General features: G+C 35.4%; 1 protein-coding gene across 3 annotated transcripts in view; it reads left to right on the top strand.

Annotated features, from left to right (window-relative positions):
• LOC127966166 (opioid-binding protein/cell adhesion molecule) overlaps positions 1–22,746 on the top strand; it is a 142,656-nt gene extending 119,910 nt beyond the window's left edge. For 2 of the 3 annotated variants that reach the window (XM_052566990.1, XM_052566989.1), the window contains 5 exons: positions 15,724–15,777; positions 17,464–17,598; positions 17,683–17,803; positions 18,405–18,556; positions 18,825–22,746. In XM_052566990.1, the coding sequence (XP_052422950.1) occupies positions 15,724–15,777; positions 17,464–17,598; positions 17,683–17,803; positions 18,405–18,556; positions 18,825–18,928 (566 nt within the window). In that variant the 3' untranslated portion in view covers positions 18,929–22,746. The remainder of the gene's footprint in view (positions 1–15,723; positions 15,778–17,463; positions 17,599–17,682; positions 17,804–18,404; positions 18,557–18,824) is intronic. The other variant, XM_052566991.1, reaches the window with a different exon arrangement.
• The last annotated feature ends 2,880 nt before the right edge of the window (positions 22,747–25,626 follow it).

Here is a 25,626-nt window from a genome sequence, read left to right as displayed (position 1 = left end):
ATTACAGTTTTATCTATAATGTGTAAAGTTGATGAAAATTATCATTTATTATTTGGTAACTCCCATTATAGCTTGCAGAAAGAAAATGAAGTTAAAACAACATCCGTTTAAAAAAAAATCAGTGCAGTCATAGTGCTTGTAATATCAAATCAAGCACAATGAATAGAGATGTGTGTTAATTTACCAAGAAATATTCTGTTCAAGTTCTGCGGAAAGATTTTGTAATGAATGGCCTTGTGGGGAAGTCATGGCCTAATGGTTCGAGAGTTTGACTCCCTAACTGCTCCCCGGGTGCTGCAGCAGAAATGGCTGCCCACTGCTCCTGGTGTGTGTTCACGGTGTGTGTGTGTTCACTGCTGTGTGTGTGGACTTAGGGTGGGTTAAATATGGGTCAAATTACTTGGCTGTATGTCATGTCACTTTCACTTTCAAATTGGTTGTCACAAGAAAAAATTGTCACATTGCACCTGGAAGAAACTTTTCTAAAGAAACTGCATGCCAAAACAGAAACATCTGTATTTAATCATTGACTTGTGTATCTTTATTCAAATAAGACATTATTTATGAATGTGGTAAAGAAATCAAAATGGTTTAAATGGTTCTGTCATGTTTAATGTAAATGTTGCATTTTGCTTCTAATAGCACTGGATCCAAGTGAACCAGTGCTGTCTTTTTGCATGGTGAGATTTTTAACTCAATCCACATTGCAGCTTAGAAACACTGGTGCAAAGAAAGTTCTGTATTTCGACTGCAACAGGCCATCTGACCTGCCTGACCAACCACAGTTAGTTCTTTTTACTGTCTGTTCAGTAATGGATAATTCTGAAACTGAGAGAACAAACAACAAAAATGCTCCTTGTAAATGTCATGTGTACATATGAAGCAGTCATGTACTATATACCATACATGCTAGTTTCTCCCAGCTCCCTCTGCCCTTTAAGTTACCCTGTGCTTGTTTTAATTAGACTTTGAGGTAGCAAAGCTGCTTATTGATTGGCCGTTGTTTTCTGGAAAGGTCATACATCTAAATAAGTGTGGTTGTGAGACCCGATGTCAGATCTCAGATTAAGTTTTGATGCTAACAGGGGGAGTAGCCAGGGATGAGTCAGGAGAAATGGAGGCTGATCAATGTGGCAGCACCAAAGCCCATCATTAAAGGCAGAGAAGGCAGAAACAAATTACTGCATGATTTGAGGTGTTGGAGGCCGCTCAAAATGAGCCGGGAGTTTGGAGTCATTTTGTCCTTAGATGGCATTTCACAGTACTCTGTGAACACACTGGCTACTACATATTGCAGTATCCAACAATCCATCCATAAAAGTCAATAATAATAAAAATTAATAATAACAAAGCACTATTATTGCCATTTGTGAAATGCTTTGAATATGAATATAGCATTGCATAACTTGCTTGTTAACTCACCTGGTGCAGCGTTGCATGTGCGATGCGATCAGGTACGATTCGCATGAAACTTGATAAAAGAGCTCAAAGGTTCGTAGAAGTAAAGGGTTTCTTCAGCAAATTTTTTTTTGATAAGTAATAAAACAATGTTATATTATTCTGCAGAAATGTCTATATAGGTGGTGCTAACATTCAATATTTGTGCCACTAGTTGAAATCAAAGAAAATTACAATCTTAAGTGACTAAAATAAAATCATTAAATAATCCAATAAAATTAAAACATGGTAGGAAGGGAGGGTTTCTGAAGGTTGCACTAAAACATTTTTTTTTTTTTTTTGCTTTTTTAAATGTATTTATTATTATTATTATTATCATTTGTGATTTATTTGTTTGTAAATTATAAATCGTTAATTATTTTTGTAATAATGTAACAGAAATTATTTTTGTAAAAATGTAACAGAAATTATACACTTCATCTTTAAGTAATTTTAAAATGTTAGTTATCTTAATACATATTTTGCAATATATAAAGTAAAATTAAATTAAAGCACCAGGTGCATATTACACCTCTCCCTTCATTTCATATTTCCGCCCAACTTCCTCTTTTAGGAAATACACAAATGCGACACCATGTCAGCTAAGCAGAAGAAAATCTTTGCTTCAAGAGACTTTGGTAACTAGCCTATCAGACGAAGGCGAAGGTGTTTTCTCAGGTTTGCATCGTAATTATTATAGTTTCTTTTTGCACCATGGCTCCAGGCACAAAGTGACCTCCGATGAGCGGCCCCAGGATAATTGTGTAGTTATTTTGTGGTAATTAGGGCATTGTAAAATAAAGCGTTATCATTTTTCCTCATAACCTTTCTTTCTGCTCTGCTGAGAAGGTGTGATTGTATCACCATACATCAAATTAAACTGTCCCCATTCTGTCTTTGTCTAGAAAGCCCAGCCAGGAGAGAGTGGAAGTAGTTTCCTGGCTCTGAAAATGTTTTCATGCCTTTTTTCTCTACTTTGAAACCAGATGTGGGTCAAATGTGGATATGAAACCAAGCAGATGTACTCTTTAAAGTAGAAGTACTAGAAGGAGCAGAAGAGGCTTGTTTACTTTCCCTGCTGCTTACCTGTTTGCGTGTTTATATGTAGGCGGGTGAACATGTATGCATTTGCTCTCATCATGTGAGTGGGATATATGTGGGCCAGGCAGAGATGCAGCTATAATCTCAAGTGTTGTGTTTTCATTGTAGTCATTTTGTTCATTTATCGCATTATCTCTCCCGGTTCAGTCTAGCTCTCAAACACATGCCTACATCCACAAGCTCTATTCTCTTACAGGCTAATTAAGTAAATGCTCCCTTTACAGCTACAACTCCGAATTCAATGAGATTTCATTTAAGCGCTTTAGCAGCACGTTTCTGCCTACCAGGTACGACCGCTGTAGCAAATTGGTTTAAAGAGAAATCATTTGGATTACTTTTTTTATCTCCATAATTCTCACTGTCTTCTTACAGGCTTTTGTATTCACCAAAGAGATTTAGCATAATGCGACCTAATTTTACACGCCACAACTCTGAGAGGATCAACACTGGAAATGCACAAAACAAAACAACAGAATTTATGTTTCACTGGCCAATGGGTAACTACAGTAAGAGAGAATTTTGTTTAATTAAAACAAATTTTAATGTTAGCAAACAGAACAACATACAGTAAATGTCTCCTGTCTCCTAGATCTCAGGAACTGGAAGGTTTTGAATTTCAAGTCCAGTTACAAAAGTGGTTTTGTACCTTAGTTTCAAACTAGGATAATTTTGTGAATTTTATCCTACAAATTAAAATTGCAGTATCATCAGTTTTGTTTTAAATTAAAACACCAAGTGCATATTACACTTCTCCCTTCATTTCATATTTCCACCCAACTCTCTCTTTCATGAAATGCGCAAATGGGACACCATGTCAGCTAAGCAGAAGAAAAGATTTGCTTAAAGAAAAGTTGGTAACTAGCCTATCAGACGAAGGCGAAGGTGTTTTCTCAGGTTAAAAACGTTAATGCCCTGGCAGTGGCAAAAATTTTTGGTTTTATATTTAATTTGTTTACATTAATGTCATAAGCTGAGATTTACAATAAATATTTAAACTTTATGTAAAAGTAATACTGCTGTAAAAAAATAACTTTATTTGTTTGGTAACACTTTATAATAACTGCACACTATTAATCATTAATTAAGCATTAGTAAACAGGTAATTCATAATTTATAAAGCATTAATAGACAGCAATAAGCAGTTTATAAATACAGATATAAATGCTTTATTCTTGATTTAAAAGCATATCTATAATGTGTTTAATAATTGTATTTTCATTCTTTATTCATGATCAATTTATCATTTCTCAATGAAGTATAGCATTATTTACAAACCAGTTATTTAGGAGTTGCCAGTGATTCATAAGATCACAAGAAATGTAGTAAATTCAGGTAGTTATAAAGCATTTAGTAGTGGTCAGTTAACTAATTATGTGAGCTCATCTAAAGTGAGGACTAGTTATGCCTTGAAAAGCATTTATAAAGGATATTTAAAGGCTCAGTTATCTTCCAATCAAAAAACGGAAACAAACACAACACAGTGATACAGAACATATAAATATTAACAGCCTTTAAATCTCATTTGTAAAAGCTTTACAAAAATAGTTAACTAACAACTACATATGTTTTATAACTACCTGAATTAACCCTGAATTACAGTAGAAATACATGTTAATAAACCATTTATTAACACTATATTGCTATATAGTGTTATTGCTATATGTCTGAATAAAAAGATGTATGAATGCACATTTAAATTTATTAATCATTTACTTACAATTTCTAAGTGATCTTATGAACCACTGACAACTCCTTAATAACTGGTGTGTAAATAATGCTATACTTAATTTAGAAATGATAAATTGATCATTAATAAAGTATGAAATAACAATTATTAAACACATTATAGACATGCTTTTAAATCAGGTATAAAGCATTTATATCTGTATTTATAAACTGCTTATAAATGTTTATTAATGCTTTAAAAATGATTAATTAACTGTTTCCTAATGCTTAACTAATGATTAATAGCATGCAGTTATTATAAAGTGTTACCATTTGAGTAAAGTGTTTGCAAACCAAATGTTATTGCACTTTTGTTCATATAGAAGTACTTTTAATGAAAAAGTGTACCGTATTTTTCGGACTATAAGTCACACCTGAGTATAAGTCGCATCACTCCAAAAATACGTCATGATGAGGAAAAAAACATATATAAGTCGCACTGGAGTATAAGTCGCATTTATTTAGAACCGAGAACCAAGAGAAAACATTACCGTCTCCAGCTGCGAGAGGCTCTATGCTGCTCAGTGTAGGCTACAGAGACGGTAATGTTTTCTATTGGTTAATTTCTCTGTGTTCATGTAAAATTAATTTTGATAAGTAAGTCGCACCTGACTATAAGTCGCAAGACCACCCAAACTATGAAAAAAAGTGTGACTTATAGTTCCGGGAAATACGGTACTTTGAATTCAGTACGAAATTTATACTGCGATTTATTCAGATTAAAATTATCATTAAAAATTTAATATAGTTGCCAAGCACTAATATATATATATCTATATATAATATATATCTATATAAAATAAATGTAAAAAATTGAAGCACTAATATCTATCTATCTATCTATCTATCTATCTTATCTATGCATATATACAGTATATATATATATATATATATATATATATATATATAGCCAAGGGGGTACGCCTATAGAAATTGAGGTTAAATCCCTGGTCCACAAAAACATATATTATTATCATATTTCTATCAATCTCTCTATCTCTCCCTCTATCCTTATTTGGATTTATAACTTTCCTAACTATCATTTAACCCAAAAATTTTACACTGTTCTTTTGCTGCCTTGCAAGACCCGGTATTTCCTTCAGGGTATGCAAATCTAGTTTTTATAAACAACATTTATTCAAAACACAATTATAATGAGGAAAAATGTATAAATAAACAGGCAAGAGGAGGAATATTGTGAATGATGGGAGTTCAGATTTTGCAGAAATCTGCTGAGCTCGGGCAGAATTGCAGACATAGTTATATCAATATATTATATAATGTACACATATACATATTGTCCTAATCTACAGACAATAGATAATTAAGCAATTATTCAATTGATGAGTGAGCATTATTAAAAAAAAAACACTGTTAACAATGCTGAAGTGACCGTTCAGGCTTTCAGACATAAAACTGCATCACATAATCCTCAACAGTGGAAACTCTTCTTCAGTGTTAATTTAACACTCTGTAGATTGGGACAATAAGTACTCTGTATTTTGCTGTGTAGTTAGTCCTGTGAGAAGTTATGCTGTGGATATATGTGGAGATGTGACCCCTACAGCAGTGCTGGTTATCAGCTATCTGTCAGATTAACAGTGGGATCAATGAAGAGCTGCCAGGACAAGCCTGACTAATCCACTGTAGTTAAACGCCAATGGGACGGGAATGAGTGTGGTCACTCTGAGACTCTTTTAAAGCCTTTACTATAGATATTTTATCTCTACTACTGTGTTGAGGATTCATTTAGTCAGTAAGTAAACATTGTCACAGTAGCATCTTCCTTAAGCACAGGCATAATTTGCAACATAGTGTTTCAAATGCAAAAAGACACTGCAAGTACAGGTGGATCTCAATAAATTTGAATGTCATGTAAAAGTTATTTTATCTCAGTAATTCAACTCAAATTGTGAAACTTTATTAAATAAATACAATGCACACAGACTGAAGCAGTTTAAGTATTCGGTTCTTTTAATTGTGAAAATTTGGGCTCATATTTAACATAAAACCATCTCAACAAATTAGAATACTTCATAAGACCAATATTTATTTATCTTTTTTTTTTAATTGTGAATTGTTGGCCTTCTGAAAAAAAGTATTCAATACTTGGTAGGGGCTCCTTTTGATTTAATTACTGCCTCAATACAGCATGGCATGGAGGTGATCAGTTTGTGGCACTGAGGTGGTGTGAAAGCCCAGGTTTCTTTGACAGTGGCCTTCAGCTCATCTACATTTTTTGGTCTCTTGTTTCTCATTTTCCTCTTGACAATACCCCATAGATTCTCTATGTGGTTCAGGTCTGGTGAGTTTGCTGGCCAGTCAAGCACACCAACACCATGGTTATTTAACCAACTTGTGGTGCTTTTGGCTGTGTGGGCAGGTGCCAAATCCTGCTGGGAAACAAAATCAGATTCCAAAATTTCTTAGTAAACGGGTGCAATGACTTTGGTTTTCAAAAAACACAATGGACCAACACCAGCAGATGACATTGCAACCCCAAATCATCACAGACTGTGGAAACTTAACACTGGACTTCAAGCAACTTGGGCTATGATCTTCTCCACCCTTCCTCCACACTCTAGGACCTTGGTTTTCAAATGAAATACAAAACTTGCTCTCATCTGAAAAGAGGATTTGGATCACTGGGCAAGAGTCCAGTTCTTTTTCTCCTTATCCCAGACGCCTCTGACATTGTCTGTGGTTCAGGAGTGGGTTAACAAGAATACAACAACTGTAGCCAAATTCCTTGACACGTCTGTATGCCTTGACCCCAGCCTCAGTCCATTCCTTGTGATGTTCACTCGAATTCTTGAATCTATTTTGCTTGACAATCCTCATAAGGTTGCGGTTCTCTTGGTTGTTTGTGCATATTTTTCTTCCACACTTTTTCCTTTCACTCAACTTTCTGTTAACATGCTTGGATACAGCACTCTGTGAACAGCCAGCTTCTTTGGCAATGAATGTTTGTGGATTACCCTCCTTGTGAAGGGTGTCAATGATTGTCTTCTGGACAACTGTCATATCAGCAGTCTTCCCCATGATTGTGTAGTGAACCAAACTGAGAGACCATTTTGAAGGCTATGGAAACCTTTGCAGGTGTTTTGAGTGGATGAGCTGATTTGCATGTCACCATATTCTAATTTGTTGAGATAGTGAATCGGTGGGGTTTTGTTAAATGTGAGCCAAACTCATCACAATTAAAAGAACCAAAGACTTAAACTACTTCCGTCTGTGTGCATTAAATTTATTTAATACACAAGTTTCACAATTTGAGTTGAATTACCGAAATAAATTAACTTTTCCACAACATTCTAATTTATTGAGATGTACCTTTACAATTGCAGTATAGGTTATTTGTTATATTATTCATTTCTGCAATGAGCAACCCAGCCTATGTGTGTAGGCAATTTATATGAAACATCTGTTGGAGATGGCATTATCTGTCTGTTTCATTATTTGATTACAAGGAACATTTTTACTAATGCTTTCACACAGGGCCTTCTCTCATCCCACTAAGAAAAACTATGGAAAAAATTTCACAACCCAATAACGAAGTAGCAACACTACTAACTTTAACATTTTTCCAGTAGTGTGACAGAAAATTCAAAAGAACTCCCATTTCTTTTCTAGCTTATATCTGTCGTTAAACATTTTGTGATCACTAGTTTTTTTTTTTTTTATGCATTCAGCAAGGGAACATTAAATTGAACAAAAGTCACAGTGAAGACATAAGATTTAAAAAAAGTGGTGTTCATCAAATCATGAAAAAAGTATCAAAGTTTCCAACCAGCTTTGTCATTATTAGTGATACATTTAAAATGTATTTAAATAGAAAACAGTTATTTTAAATTGTAATAACTTTTCACAACATTGTTGTTTTTACTGTACTTTTAATCAAATAAATGCAGCATTGGTAAACATGAGAGAGTTCACTCAAAAAATAAATAAATCTGACTTCATATTTTTGCATGGTAATGGAAATAAATATGCATTTTTAATATATATTGTAATTTTGATGTTTATTTAGTTGCCATCCTAACTGACTTTTTTTCAGATAAAATGCTTGTCAATAAGACATTTTTTTATAAAATAAAAAAAAATCTATATTTATATAATATTTAGATTTGTTTATATTTAAAGGAATTTTCTTATTTTTTTTTCTTATTTGTTTGTAATTTACCTAAGTCTCCTACAGGGAGGAAAATGCTTAAATCAGTTGGTTTAAGATGGTCCCTTTGATCTTCCAGCAAGTGACCAAAAGCCTTCTAGAACCAGCAACACTTAGAAACCAGCTTTTATTTAGTTTTTATATATTTTTGGGACTAGTACGACTGGTTTAAATGATGAGCAAGTGTCTTAACACTTGCAGCCTGAAAGCCGACCTTGGGGTTATTATTTCTGCATTTTTCCTGTCAGTTCAGATGCCTTTCATTTGAACTGCAGCTCTCTTCATGTGATGTGATTAAACTGGGATTGTAAACGTTAAGAGGAATCAGACTGATGCGTGCATCTCCATTTTGTAGTGTCTCAGCTTTGAGAGGGCTTTGTTTGGTCTTGGAACCATGACAGTTTTCACATCACATTACTCTCTCTCTCAAGTGCTTCTCTGTCATGCTGCTCTCTCTCCATCTCACTGTCACTGTCATTCCTCCCTCTCTTTCTCTTTTTACTCTTGTTACACTTGACAGAGCTGCTTATGGTTTGTTAAAGACAAAAGAATGAATGAAAATGTGATTTTTTTTTCTATACACTGAAAGTCAGTGGGGTCCAAAACAACATTGGACCACACTGACATTGACCTCTTTTCAAAATATCGTTATTTGTATGTGTTCCACTGAAAAAAAATATATATATTGAAAATATATTGGCTTGTCACTCATGATAATTATAAACACAGATTATTATTAATCTGTGTAATGCATCGTAATTTGCGTAGTCTGTTTGTGCACTGAAGTGCAAAAGGTTATGTAGTGTAAATAAATGTTTAATGATTATACAGCATGTAAACATAGAATAAACAGAATTGTGATTTTCTTTCCGTGAAATTAGACATTTGCTAATTTGCTCTAGCGTTACACTGTGGCATCCCTCCCTCGAGTCACATACTAACTGGTTCATATTCCCTGTCCCAAACAAGTGTTATCAAGCCATGCTCATGTGTTTCAAGCACAATCAACCTCTTCTCCATCTTATTAAACCAGTCACATAGTCGATGAAGCCTGAAAAGAACATGTATTCCCTGGATGCATCGCTGCACTCTTATCTTTCCATTACAAACTCACACATGTGACTTATGGGGCCGAGGGGATGGCGTCATGCTTCCCCGTCGCGCCAGCGAGAAGAGAGAGAGAGAGAGAGAGAGAGAATGAAGGAGGGGGCAGCAGAAGCTGGGAGGCCTTGGTGATAAATCATTATTTATTTCTATCTGACAGAATTAACACTCTTATGAATGCACAGAGCTTGACTTGTTTTTGGCTGCGCTGATTTATGGCCCAAATTTGCCAAAGTTTTTTGGGGGCAGCTGGATTTCTTCCTGGTGAAATCTGTTGACGAGAGAGATTCCATTACATTACACATTTACACGCAGGTGAAGCTAATATTTTACAGGCACATCAATGATAACTTTGTGGAATACATAAGATATATTTTTGTTTATTAGCTTTTTTTATTAGGACAGGACAGTCTGTCCTAGGAATTGAGACTGGAATTGAAGTGGGAAGAAGGGTGGGGGGGGGGGGGGTGGCAGGATTGGGAAAGGTCTACAAGGTTGGACTCGAACTTGGGACGCCCGAAGCACAACGGCACTAAATGTCAGATGCCCACAAGGCGATTGGCGCCAACAGGTGGCAGAGTATTTTTGTCAAATGAAGTTTGATGTAGATCACATAGTAAAACTAATCCACTCTAGTAAAGCTAACATTTATTGTTGTTATTTATTATTTTATTTACTAAAACTATTTTAGTTGGTTAAATGCAGAAATCTCCAGACATATTGTCAAATAACGGCCACTAAATTGTAGAATTGACTGTTGTCCTTGAATCTGCTACATTCTGCTGGTTTCATGTTTCTCATAGCATTTCAGGATCTCTTTCTTCTTAAACCAATTAACAATTTGCTCTATTTTTTGCATTTGGCATGCTATGCCATTATTACAAAATAAGCCTGCTCAACAAGATGGTCCTGCTGACATTGTTGCTATCTGTTTGAATTGACATTTTTTACTTAGCTTACAACATATGAAAATTGTCAACATCAGAAAAAAAAATCACTTAATTAACAACATTTTTTATTAATTTTTTTCTAAGATATTGTATAAATGCAACAATTGGTCTTGGCAGGTAGCGTTATTTTGCACGTTGTTCACATAAAACAAAGTCAAGTGCAGTAAATCATCTAAACTATTCAGAATTATTTTTCATGCCACATTAATGAAACAGAAGCTTCTTTAGCACATTATCAATATGCATTTTCAGGTGACCGGGAGCCAGTTAGATGTAAAAATATTACAGGAAACTTCACAGAGCATTAGTGGGCTTGTATAATAAACTTTAAAGGCTTCAAAAGTCAAAGTGTGCATCTGTAAACTTTTAATAAGTAATTCATTTTTTATGCAATGGAAAATAAAATATCCCTATTACCTAACAGTTCTCAATGTTTCCCTCAGGTCTGAGTGGACTCTGTGGCAGCCTCAGGCTCTGGAAACTACAAAAATTGACTTTGGTCCGCAATTTGGACCGCAGATTTTATTTCTTTTATGTTTATGCATAAAAATAGTAATTTTCATAATCACTGGCTTCCTAAAAACACTTTCAAGGAGAATAAAAGAAAATGCAAAATAAGGATCACTACTTGGGTTGTGTGTTGACGTGTTGACGAAGATAAACAGAAAATATTGAATGTTCCAACCAATAGATGTGGTCAGAGGAGCTTCGCTCCCATTTTAACTTCACAATTACTCCACCAAGACCCAAACATTCAATTCAGAACCATCCATCCATTGTAAAAACGACATCCCACGAGCTGTAATGGCCTCTTCCCTCTCAAGGGGCCATATAACCAGGCAGTAACTGATTGGCAGTTAGAAACCAAATCTCTGTTTTAATTAGTGTGGCTTGACTTAGACTGGCTTAATGAAGATGCGTTCATACATAAATCATGCATAGTGAATTATTTGTTGGCGGCACTTGTTGAAGTGTGCAAGAAACAGAAAGAGAGTAAAAAGAGAGAAAGGTCATGCAAGACTGTAGGGCCGACGATGATCGGTTTCACTGAACTGTGTAACCATGGTGACCTGCTGCCTACCGGGGCATGATTGGAGGATTTAGACACTCTGCTTGAGAGATGACAGCAAAATACAGACGATGTTCACTCAACAGCGGAGGTTCAAGTGCTGTTTTCTTTCTCTCCATGGACATTGCAAGTATACATTCAAAGATTCATTGATGTGCTGCTCAAAAATGCAGACCTGTACAGACATTTGTGAATTCAGTCTCCTTTTTTCTTTCTTTGAAAGCAAGCTTTGTTCAATAATGAAATATTGGTCATCATCTGCTCACTCCAATGTCACTCAAATATGTCTAATGGAACTTAGATGTACAAAGAATAATGATAATACTGTTGATAGGGATTTTATGCTGTCAGCAATCTTATAGAAATATAAAAAGTAAATAAAAGTCTTTACTGTCAATCTTTTATCAACTTAACATATCTTTGCTGAATAAAACAAAAATTTTATTTCAAAAATTAAAAAACAAAACATAATGACCCCAAACTTTTAAACTGTGTTGATTTTGAATGCTGTTCTTTTGAACTTTTTATTCATCAAAGAATACTGAAAAAAGTGTCACAGATTCAAAATAAAATACAATATTAATAAAAAATATTGATATTAAATCATCATATCAGAATGACTTCTGAAGGATCATGGGGTAATAAAAACTGTAGCTATGGTTGATTCAAGGAATACATTGTATTTTAAAGTATATTAAAATAGAAAACTGGTATTTTAAGTTGTAATAATATTTTACAATATTATTCTTTTTTTATTTTTTTTTATTTTTTTTTTTATCAAATGAATGCAGCCTTGAGCATAAAAGACTTCTTTAAAAAAATTATAAAAAATCGTATGTGCAGCAGTGTATGCATACAGTATATACGCCTTTACCAATTTTTCATTTTTTGTTCTACTGTCTCTTTAAATGTGAACCTTGCTTGCAGATTATTTTCTTTCTTTCTTGCTCTCTCATCCAAATGTCACACCTCGCCACCTTCTAGCTTTCCTAGAGCCCAGGTCAGATTGAATGGGGTGAGGCCAGATAAAGCAATAGTCTGCAACAAAATGACAATAAAAAGGAAAAATATCATTTCTGTGAAGCCACCGGAGGTCTTTAGACAGTTTTTGAGGATGGATGTTGCTCTCGCTCCCAGCCTCGTTTGCGGTTCTTTGAAAACCTGTTTATCGGAAAAGGCTTTTATATCTTGCTGTTCGCAGCATGTAATGAAAAGTCCTTCTGACATCCTCATTTTGTTTGTTATAAACATTACGACTTCCTGTAATTAGCTTAGTCATTGCTTTACAAACTGAAGTAATTATCATTTGAATTTCTATTAAGGAGGTAGTCCATTTAGGGACGATTGCGAAACACAATTAGGTATGTTGACAAACAGTAATGACGGTCAGCGGATTATTATGAAATCATTAGCACACTGAAATCTCATTATATGTGTAATATCATTCCATGATGTGTTTATTAGTTGATGAAAAAGCACAGAATGCCTGCAGCGGAGTGTTAAAGTACACGCTCACGTGATGATACAATGCAGCTTTTGCAGCTCAGTCATTGGCCTAGCTAGCTTCACGTTGCATTACCAGGAAGATTGAATGACCACGTTTTAATGCACAAAGCCGCTGACCCACTTCAATGTATTTTGTTGGTGCCTCAGAGTCTGGAAATGTTCTCATTCCATTTCACTTCCATGCATGGATCCCCTGTTTAGAGTCAAACTCTAAAAGCGTGCTACAGCATACCAGTTAGGGATTGCTGACTAGTATTTCAGATTACCAAAACTGACGAGTTTATCTAGATTATTATAAATTATAATCGCAATGATTATTGTAATTTGAGCATAGTTGCCAGATTCTAAAAATGAAGCTACAGTAAACTTCAAGGTATCATTTTAACAAAGAAGCTTTGATTCAGAGATTTGAACTGTTGATATCTGGCAACCGCACACATGAAAGCTCGTGTAGTAGAGGTGTGTACATCAGTCAGCAGTAAAAATCGTGTCTCCTTTTTTCTTGACGGTAATAAAAAAAGATTGTCTAGTACTTATTTTTTAAGATACATTTTAGTCTCGTCTTTTATCGTCAGCTATATTGCATGTTGATATTGTCACAGTTATTGTTTATTGACCGAAGTAAAACATTTGTTTTCTATTGTAATATATTTTAAAATGTAATTTATTCCAGGCATGGTAAAGCTACATTTTCAGCATCATTACTTCAGTCTTCTATGTCACATGATCCTTCAGAAATCATTCTAATACTGTATGATTTTCCTCTCAAGAAACATTTCTTCTTATTATTATTAGTATTACCTGTGTTACATTTGTATTTTTAGATTTATAAAATAGATTTGTGCACTGTAACTCCATTATGGTTTGTGCATGGTCTGAATATGGTTAAATAAATAAATAAATAACAATAGTAATGTTTAATGTATACATATTAGTCAAGTGCTAAAACTACTTTTTCAATGATAAAATCTTTATGAAAACCCAGACTTCATTGTGTCTTGGAAAATAAAATACATTTTCTTTATCCTTTCTCTGAACGAACATGAGAATAGGAAGAACAGGAAAAGTGTGTGTGGGTGGGAGTAATGTTAAAAAGATGAGTAGCTTAATTCACTTATGTGCGGATATTTAATAATACAAGCTTAACAAAGTCAAACATCTCCTAAATAAAGCCTTTCTCAGTGTTGCCCTGTCTGCTTCAGTGGCCTGATCTGTATAAACTACTTTACTTTCCGACTGTAACATGAGATGGAGTCTTTCCCTTGATCCTAATCTCCTAAATTTAGTTACCGGAGCATTTCTCACTCGTTTCTTTTTACTCTGGCTGACTGTACGCCGACAGCACAGAGCAGTTTATTTCTTCTTTCCTGTTTACACTGTCGTTCTCCTTTACATTCTAATAATCTTCTGCTCAGTCTCATGACAGTAGCAGGATTATTACTCAGTGCTGGATGTAATTGCTATGGGCCCCGTGTTTGCTTTCTGTCTCTAAAGTAAACATTATAAATCATTGCTGTTCACCGTGGCTATCTACGCTAACCCCATCGCCATTCGAAAATCAAACTGACCGCTCTAATAGCTAAATATAAATGAAAACTACATGAGAATAAATAAAACGTTGCATCGCTGGAAGTGTCACTATTAGAGCTGCTCTGTTTGTTCTTCTCTTTTACAGTTCATAGCTACACAAAGAAAAAAAACAACAACTGCGGCTTTGGCTTTGTTGTAGGATGAAAGAATTTCCTTTGTCTGAGTTGAAACTTATACAGTCAGACTACACAGTGAACGTAAACAGTACAGCAGGGTCAAATGTATAACCGCAGCTGATTCAGTAAAATTGTTGTCTGTGGAAAAATAGAAGGAAAATCCCTTTGGTTGCACTTTATCGCTGATAACAGTTTATGAAGTGAGAAAGGGCCAAACACTTTGACCTTCACTTGTAATTTTCAGTCTTTTAGTGTTGCTTTTGAAACATCCTGCAGAAAACTAACCTGTAATACAAGTAAAGTTGCTGGGAGTGAGATGATTTCAAACATCTAAATTGCTCTGATTAGTTCTGGCTGAACATTTCTTCTTTTCTCTTTCCAAGGCACTGTCACTGTGAAAATAAGAAATAAAACTTTATGCTTTATTTTTTGCATTAAAAGATATTTTGGCAGTGTATATCACTTGGCAATGATTCACAAGTTCAGATGTGTGAACACCTGGGCCTGTTGATCATATTCCAAATAATAACAGAAATAGATTCTGTAGAACATGGGAAATGTATTTTAAAGAATGTTTCTATACAATGAAAGTCAGTGAGAATTAAAGTGAGTCAGTGAGTCCATTAAAACAATAGTTCACCCAAAAATGAAATGTTCCTCCAAGATTTTGAGGATTTGCCTCGTTTTAATGAAATGTAGCATTACATCACATCCTCCTCACTGGATCCTATGCTATAAATGAGTGCCTTCAAAATGAGAGTTCAAACAGCTGATAAAAACAGTAGTAATTTACAAATCAATCTTCAAATTTAATAAACAAAACCATCATCAACTATTTTTTGGTGAACTATTCCTTTAATTTACACTGCATAGACATAGTCTCGTTCCCTGGTGGAGGTAATGGAGATGTGGTTAACCTCGGTCCTGACCAAATTTCATTGTTTTTTTTCTCAGAAAGTCAGAAAGGATTGGGGCTCCCAAGTGAACTAATGTCTGACCGACAGATAGGTAACAGTTCTTCAAAATATCTTGCACTTAAGATTTGGAACAACATGAGTGTGAGTAAATGATAATAGAAGTGAATTTTTAAGTACTATCCCTTAAAACATAATTACACTAAGCAAAATATAATGAAGGTCCACATTTAAAGACCAGTTTATAATATTTAGTCTCTTGTCAAATGGAAAGAGTCTTATAAAAATAGTTTTATGTAAATTTAGGACATGTAATTTTCAGGCTTTGGCTCAGAAAGGCCGTCACATGTTGAAGCGTAATCGGGGGTGAACCATCCTCTCAGTGATTGCTCAAACTTTTTAAGCATTATGAGGCTGAGTCATATAAGGAGATATGCATAATTACCAACCTCTCCCACAATCCCCAAGGCCATGTTATTAGAAACAAAATAACAACCTAAGTCCACTCCTCAACCTTTTCACTAAATCAAGGACTGAGGCTGTATTAATGAGATGGCATAATGTGGAGTTTGTGCTGTGAGTGGCATTTGCACTGACTGCCTGTCGAACCTGAGGGTGAACATTTATTTCACTCTCTCAGAGGAATATCTAAATAATTTCTCCACATGATAATAAAATCGGAGATTCAGGTGAGTTTTGTGAAATGCTGGACTTAAGCGTGAATAACAACGGAGAGTCAGTCCGGGTTTGCCTAGTGTAACATATTTGTCTTACTGACATTTCACCAAGCTAGTTCCGTCTTCAGACTGAGATATTTGTGAACCCATTTAGTTTATTTTAGAGAGATTACAGCAGAATAAGATGCGGATTCCAGAACAGCGCCTAAAACTGTTTGTGTGTAGTTGGTGTCAGTGTGGATTCAATTAAGCAAGAATGCTTGTGGTGTTATGCCACTTTAGCCTCTGTCCTGAGCAAAAAAGCTGGCATGGGTTTGATTCTGTGTCTGTTACGGTTAAACGAAAGTGACACGGAATGGTTGTGACACTTTAATAGGGTACAACTCATCTAATTAGGAGTACTGTCTCCAAAAACACTAAAGAGCAGCAAACAGCGCCACAATACTTTCATTAACACCTGCTTGATGCAATGCACTGCAAAGCCTTTGATTGCATGTCATGAGAGAGGGTTGTGTTGGCTTTAAATAACTGAAAAGATGATGCACATTAATGTTGCTCATTGAAATGATCAAATCTGTTTTGAGACTGTTTTTCCAAGTTTTTCACTTATGAGAACTATAAAAACCTCCTGGATTCACTTACAAAAAGTGTTGTTTCCTATTATATATATATATATATATATAAAACAAACATTTATTTAAATATTGGTAAAGAGAGTAAACAATATAAATATATAATAAAAAATACAATAGATTGTATATGTGAATACAAATAATATAAATGCAATAAAATATTTTGTTTTAATATTACAAAAATCTAAATATTTACAAATTATGTGGTAATAATATTTTATACAATGTCTTATTATTTTAAAGAAAAATGTAAATAATATATTATTATAACTGTAAACAATAATATATATTGCGTCATACTGCATAAAATATTAATAAGCATGCCAAATGTGTTGTCTGTATCCCGATATCTCAATCATATCACTGTAGCCCCTCAGGCATTTTACTCAGCGTAACTGTATAATGCTTTGGTTTTGTAATATGACTTTATATATTTGAATAATTAGTTTAATCTTGTGTGTGTTGACACAGGTAATAGAATCATAACTGAGGGTGAATACGTGGAAATGACTGGAATCACCAAAGACATGTCCGGCTCGTACGACTGCATCACGTCAAACGACATCTCGCCTCCAGACGTGAGGACTGTTCAGGTCACCGTAAACTGTGAGTCCCTCATCAGAGTCAAACCAATTTCCATTCCTCATGTGCTTTTATGAATTTCTCATTTACCTGCGATTCATTTCACAGATCCACCTGTCATCTCGCGAGCTCGGAGCACAGGAACGGCTGTTGGCCAGAAAGGAGTTTTGTGGTGCGAGGCGTCTGCTGTTCCTCTGGCTGATTTTCAGTGGTATAAGGGGGAGCGCAGGTGGGGATAGCAGTTTTTTTGTTTTATTTTTGCTGTAAAAAAAGTAATGTCAAAACTGTATGCAGACTTTTGGTCTTAAGTAACACAAATATCTGTGTATCTAAATGCAAACCCAATATCATAACTGATCAAGGCAGCTGCAGTGCATGCTGGGAACGTCAAAGTACTTAACATTTTGTTAATATAGTTCAATTTAAAATAGCTGTGGGATAAGATTTGGGAATTCTGCTGGTCTAACAAGTCTTATTTATTTCAGATTTCTTAGTATTTACAGTACATCTCGAAACACTCCATAAACTGAAAAACATTTAGTTGCTTTTTTACAGTGTGCTACTTAGTGAAATTAAAAAAGGAAATTGTTAAGGCAGAGAGAAGATGAGAAATAAGATTCAAACTCCGATCTCCCCAGGCTCAACAAGCATAAAGAAATGGTTTGGACGGAGTCAGTTAATTAAAAATATGAATATAAGTCTATTTATTAGACAGTTGCGTCACACGTAGTTTTGTGCGAGAGCGGTGAGTTAATTTGTGCCGTCAGCCGTCCTATTCTGTAGACTTGCTTTTTAACACCACACTGCTAACTTGACCTCAAATCTTCCAGACTCTTCAACGGACTCAACAGGGTCAAGATCGAAAACAAGGGGAAACAGTCCATGCTAACGTTCTTTAACGTCTCGGAAGAGGACTACGGGAACTACACCTGCGTGGCCATGAACACCCTGGGAATAACAAATGCCAGCATTATTTTGTACGGTACGAGGCTCCTTCTAATAAGTAAATGCATGTTAATTTATGCATAAAATCCATGTCAACTCAGCGTAGTCGACGAGTGTCTCAATGTGTCAAATGTTTGCCTAATGCAATTACATCAGCTCTCGTCTTGTCGCCCCGAGGCATTCGCTAACTCTGACGGTGTTTGAGCGCTGCATTCACAGCTATTTCTTTGAACAGCGTAATGCATGATGATACACACGGTGGATGTTTGGGAGGTTGTTAACGTGTAGGGTTTCTCTCCCTGCAGGCCCTGGAGCGATACACGACATGAACAACGCAGCCTTATCGCCAACCAGCTCATTCTTGCTTCTGACTCTGGTTTTAACTCTGTCGTTCATCAGCAAGTTTTGATGCTAAAGCAGCGTGTCCGTTTCTCCATACACAAACAGACTCACAGTCCCACACACACAGAGAAGAAGAGTACTTTATCAGTTATTATTATGGTCATCATCATTTGAATTATTTTGTGTGGGTTTATGAGTCTGTAATAAGATGCTTTGGGATTTAACCGTGTTTTGAAACAGTGAACTGGACTGTGAATGGAGTCAGTTTGTTAGCTGGGTAGAAATAATATAGAACCACTATATGTCTCTCCAACCTTTTGTATGTGAAAAGAGAAGCAAACATTCATGTAATCGTGAATAACTGAATGGTTTTTCGCTCAGTATTGAACAGTGTGAATTGAGGTGTCCTGTTTTCCTGTAAAATAACATGATTTTTCTTTCTTTAAAAAAAAATAATTGATAAAAAAATTACAAACAGCAAAAAAAAAAAAAAAAGAAAGAAAAGAAATGTAAAAGCTTCAGTGGGCCCAGAAGCTATTTGGACACTTGAGTCACACTTACAAATGTCTGAATGGCATCAACAAGCAAATTATCACTTTTCTCTGAACTTTTCAATTTTCATCCTCTTACATTTTTTCCCCCCAGTTTCTTTTAATTCCCTTTAAACGTGTTTTTTAGTGGATGTATGAAATCACTTCTCCAGTGTAATTCATAGAATAAACTGCAATATGAACATTGACTTTTTAACAGCTCTAACACCACTACAATGATATTACCTAATAGAGGACAAAATAAATTGCAGAATTATCAGCACTTAAGTAATGGCTGTTGAAAATAAAGCCTTTCCATCACAGAAATAAATAACATTTTAAAACTTACAAAAAGAAACAATGTATTAATATATTTAAAAAATGTCTTTTATTTCTGTGATGGCAAAGCTGAATAACTCCAGTGATAATGCTACTGTTTGTTTGGTCGAATGATTTGTCATCATACAATGACATTTACGCATAACGTGTGACATAAATGTCCAAATACATTTTTGGGGATGCTGTATGTGATATTTGATTTACTGTACATGTACAGATGTATGCAAATACTGTTCACACACACATAAGATCTATGCGTTCAATATAATATAGCACACAGTTCCTAAAAACCTAGTGCATCCTCAAAACTCATCTGCCATTGACCGTGTTCAAATGACAAAGGAATCACACAATAACCTGCACGTGTTCTTGTACTGAGCTGACATAGTTCCAAGCAGTAAGACTCCTTACCTAGTCTAATATGTTTTACGCTGCTCATAGAGATGTTTTTAATGTAGACGCAGACAGTACGCCCTAATGTAAGCTACATCAGATCTGTTCCTCATATAAAGACCCTTAAGGATGACAGCTGTTGTGAGCTGTAGAACCATAAACGTACCAAATGAGACTGGAACCGATCAGAACACTCCAGATCGTCCAAAAGAGTGATTGGTCTTGATCTCCACAGGTCACATTTTATATCACATCAGTGTAAATTCTGTTGTAAATCCCTTTCCAGAGACATTTGTGTTGTTTAAAACCAACCGAGTTTGCTTTGGATGACTCTACTGGAGCGTTTCAACTTCTTTCTCAGGTTTTTGGTGCTGAGTTTCTTTTAAGTGTGTATGATTTATATTCTTGAGTCTTGGTGAATTAAATTTGACAGAAGCCAAAACGGTTATCACCAACGATATAATAAAATGATGATATTTAATAACTTCTGAGGACAAAGAAGTCCCAGTAACAGACATATTTCCTTGCGTATCTGTGGGTGATAACCATCAATTTATCCGTGATCTTTAGTGCTAATTTCCACACTAATATAATGTCATATAAATGTCACATTGTGCATGTCTGAGCAGGTGGAAGAATATGGTAATCTCAGATTTCATCTATTTCATATTCCATATCTTTCCTTTCATAAGTCTGCTGATTTAGCAGCCGTACTTTCGTACTCGTTACTCTATGAAAGCCGACCAACACGATCATAAGGGACTTAGGAGACCCACCAGAAATGTCTACTTATCAGTAGCCGGCAGTTCATCCAAAATTAAAAAAATAAAATGCTGAAAATGTACTCACCCTCAGGCCATTCAACATGAGTTTGTTTCTGTATCGAAACACATTTGGAGAAAGGTAGCATTACATCACTTGCTCACCAATGAAACCATCTGCAGTGAATGGGTGCCGCTAGAATGAGAGCCCAAACAGCTGCAAACAATAGTTTGATGTCGATGATAGATTGGGGTAGTGTGGATTACTTGTCGATTATCATTGTTTTTTCCCCTGAGCTGTTTGGACTCTCATTGTGACGGCACCCATTCACTGCAGAGGATCCACTGGTGAGTAGCTGATACAAAGGTTGAGTACATTATGACTTTTAGGTGAAAATTCCTTTAAAAGTTGCCTAACCTCTAAGGAAATACAGACAGTCCCAAGCACTCAACACACACGGCTAACATTACAGAGCTGAAATGAGACCTTGTCTGTGAGCTGTCTGCATTCAGCTTCAGTGAGCACTGTCAACAGTGCAAGACAAACACTCTGAGGTGGGAATGATTCAAGTCCAAGGTCTGCCACATCACAGAGAAATAAATATATGCCCAGAGATAGTAAATGACCTTTCAGATGTGAAATTCCCGCACTCTAATTTGAAGGATGCTGCTCTGTGACCGACTGAATGGTTTTTGTGACTGATGTTAGCATGGCGGAGCTCTTTCAAAAGGATATCAGATCATGTGAATGCAGAGCTGAAATATTAATCAGACCTCATCATGATCATGCCATTCATGAGCTCTTTACGTTAAGCGCGAGACCGTTCTTCAACATGCAGTAGGTCAAAACTGCTGTATGTGAACGAAAAAATAAATATATGCAAATATTTATCCTGGTTTTATTTGATTGTTAAATATGAGGAATTGCAGAGATGAACACACCTTTTCCTTGTTAGCGTTGTGCCTTGCGTGCATTTAAAAAAATATATAATGTTGAAGTGCAATCGAATAGATTCAGTATCGACCCTGGAAACTGCTTGGGATGCTTTTTGCAAACAACCGACTCGGTTTTACTCATTAAATTGAGTTATTTTAGGGTTTCGAAAGACATCAGATCATCTTTTGATCAGTTCAATTAATCATCAGTATCTCAGTTGTGTTTCAAGTGAAATTGCCCAATGATTTCTGGTGAATTTCGTAACAGGTTAAAGTACATAGGTAGGTTGTACTGTAGATTATTAGAGTATCATTTTGGTATGTCAGCTAACTTTTTAAAACACTAATATTGTGACGGTGAAGATGCTATTGACAGTGATGTCATTTTAACTGCTGGGATGTATGGTACAAACCACAGACTGTGGCACTACAACCTTCACAGCCATCGGCAGTAGTGTACATATAATGGCATTGCAAATCCATTTAAGTAACAAACAGGTATAATTCAGAATGTAAGTGTTTTGCTTAATTTTTTTAATCTATATATTTATATTTATTGTTGTCTGAGGGAACAAAATAGCAGACGTTCAATAACAGCACTCTGGAGTTTTGCTGACCTGATTTTAAAACTGCTGCAAATATACATGCTTCATCTAATCATAGCAACAGTGTTTCACCCAAAATCTCTTGGCAAAAAGTATTTTACCCTCCCTGGCAAAACTGTATTGTATGTTTGTATTTATTTTTCTGACTGTCACTATCTAGTTACGATTGTAAAGTGTATGATACCTTAACATTTGCAACACACAGCTCTTTCAATGTGCATGTACAGCCGTAGTTGTATTTTTCTTTTTTTTACTATTGGAAAATAAGTACAAGACTGTTGTATGTGTTCTGTGTAATAAAGTTAAGAATATTTTCTTCTAGTTTGCGGTTGTTAGTTATCTAATGTACTGACGTAGAAGATTTTAAAAATGGATGCACAACCTATCAGCACCATATTGGTTATTGATATTGGATATTTAATTGCAAATGCTTATATTTTTCCTTAGTTAATGGTAACGATTTACGATAAGGTTTCACTTGCTAACATTAACTGCATTAGTTAATAAGAACTAACAATGAAAATGATTTCTTAATTAATTATTTTGAGTTAATGTTAATTACGAATACATTATTGAAATAAACAAAGATGCCTATTATTTAATGAATTTAAATGAACTGTATTTTTATGAATAAACGTTAAAAAGATTAATACTGTAACAAATTGCATTGCTCATTGTTAGGTAATTCTAGTACATCAGTTAATCAGTTATTGCATTAACTACTGTTAACTAATTGGGCCTTATTAAAATGTTAATGTTTTATTTTTAACTAAAATGTGTTAAAAAATGTGTTAAAAAGTGTTTCTGTAGCCCAATTGGTAGAGCATTGCGCTATGAGGCGCAAGGTTGGGGGTTCGATTCACCGGGAACACATGATAGGTAAAACTTGATAGCCTGAATGCACTGTAAGTCGCTTTGGATAAAAGCATCTGCTAAATGCATAAATTTTAATATAATTAAAATTATTTAAAATAATAGAGAATTGTAATATTGGATTTTAATTGCTTTAGCAGCAACTGCATGGAAATAATGATCAATAAAGTAATAAAGTAATCTTAGCTGGCCTCTGCTTTCTGTGCACAGTGATATACATCTGCTAAGAAAATTGCTGAAAACTGCTGATTTAAAGGAATAGTTCATCTCTTTAGTGGATCCTCTGAATTGAATGGGTGCCATCAGAATGAGAGTCCAAAAAGCTGATAAAAACATCCTAGTAATTCACACGACTTCTGTCCATTAAAAAACAGTGTTTGTAATTAAGAGATTCAGCGTTAAGATTTTTTTTACTTTAAACCACTGTAATCTGCTGTTTTAACTCTTCTGACGGCACCCATTCTCTGCAGAGGATCCACTGGTGAGCAAGTGTTGTAAGACAAAGTTTCTCCAAATCTTGAATCCTGATGAAGAAACAAACTCATTTACATTTTGGATGGCCTGAGGGTGAGTACATTTTTAACTAATTTGCATTTTTGGCCAAACTATTCTTTTAATAGCAGCAGAAGCATTATTTTTGTAGTCTACTCAAAGTGTCGAAAACCATTGTACCCTAACCCTGTGCTTAACTATTGCATAGAGCACTATTAACAAGTTGACCAGTGTTGACATATTTTAAAAGACAGTTTACCTTGTTAGCACATCTCTGCTCACACCGGTCCTGCTCTATTGACGATACGCTCATGGTTTGGCTGTGGTCCTAAAGATAATGCAGCCAAGAAATGTCATGTCAAGTTAATGCGGTCTGTATAAATGCTTATTTATTCACATATTTGTCTTTCCAAATAAGCAGCTCTCATGGCATGTTCCAGAGCGCCGCTCCTGGGCACTAAGATAAAGAAGTCCACCAGGAGTACAGAAGGGAGGAACAGAGCAGGCTTTTGTTTGCTTCAAGGGAGGTGATTGTCTACCTTCACTTCCAGGCATAAAAGGTGATCATTCCCTGGCTTCCATCATTTGTTTTAATGTCCAACATTAATAGGCTTTAGACAAAGGATTGGCAAGAAATCGCCACGTTACATAACAATTTTCTCACCTCCACTACCCCCGTTTTAAAACTCTATGAATATTCAATTTCAACATCTGCCGCTTGTTTGTTAACAGCCAAATTTCGACTTGCGACATCTTCCCACAATTTTTCTTGGAATCCAAGTAAATTTATATTTATAGTCTCAGGGTAGGATTATAGTCATTTCTGTATAGGCATGTTCATTAAAGCTTGGCTTTGAAAAGGGTCCAAAAATAAAAAAATAAATGTTAAAAGATTAATAAATAATATCTGTGATGACATGCTCCAGGATGCTATGTCATTATATGAGTGAAATTGTCAATCTGAACCTGAAAATTCAACACTTTTCAGCTGATTTTTGTAGCTAGTATTCAAAAAGCATGATTAGAGAAAACATTAATTTGTGCAGTTGGAAATTTGATTCAAATGCTCCACTCACTTTGAGTAGAAGCCCTTTTGATAACTAGCCCCAGTGTCCAAAATACAGCATTCATCCATCCAATTTGATGTTTGTGGCCGTCATTCTCTTTCAGATATGTAAAGCTGATCCAGCTGTTTACCTGCGTTTTCAGCTGTCTCTCAGCGCCATCCTAATTGTCCCCCATACTGCCATGTTTGTCACCTGGTGCCTCTCTAACTAGCAGCAGAGAGTGATACTACAGCCATCATCTACAATGAACAGTCACTGGAGAGAGAGAAAAAAAGACATTGAAATGCGTGGCTTTAATTAAGTGTCCTCACCGAACTTCAGTCACAGACGGCTCTCACGTCATTTTCAGAATTAATCTCACAGCTTCCTTCTCAAGCTCAGCACTTCGAGCTCACGTGTCTGTCAAATCCCTCTGAAACACTTACCATACTGACACCTCCTTCCTTAACCAGAGGATCGAGGTGCTGCCTAAGTGCTCTCAGAATCGGGGATGTGAATTATTGATTTTGAATCAGCCTGTGTTGGTGTGGATTTGCTCTGGTTTCAATGAGCTTGTCTATACAAAGATGTCCAATTATAAACCTGCACTTGGAAAAAGATTCAAGTGGAAAGTTGTTATACCTTGATTAAGGTCAGCGACCTTGACTTCAAAACTCAAGGAGAACATATGGCCACTCAGGTGCATGTGTATTTTATATTTGCACACAATTTAGAATAAAATCTATCTTTATCTCCTTCCTTCAAAGATTACAATAAGAATGCAGACTGA

The sequence above is a fragment of the Carassius gibelio genome, chromosome B10, assembly GCF_023724105.1.
Source record: "Carassius gibelio isolate Cgi1373 ecotype wild population from Czech Republic chromosome B10, carGib1.2-hapl.c, whole genome shotgun sequence".
Taxonomy (NCBI): Eukaryota; Metazoa; Chordata; class Actinopteri; order Cypriniformes; family Cyprinidae; genus Carassius; species Carassius gibelio.
The sequence above is the reverse complement of the archived record's forward strand: the minus strand, read 5'-3'. Positions and strand labels throughout refer to the sequence as shown.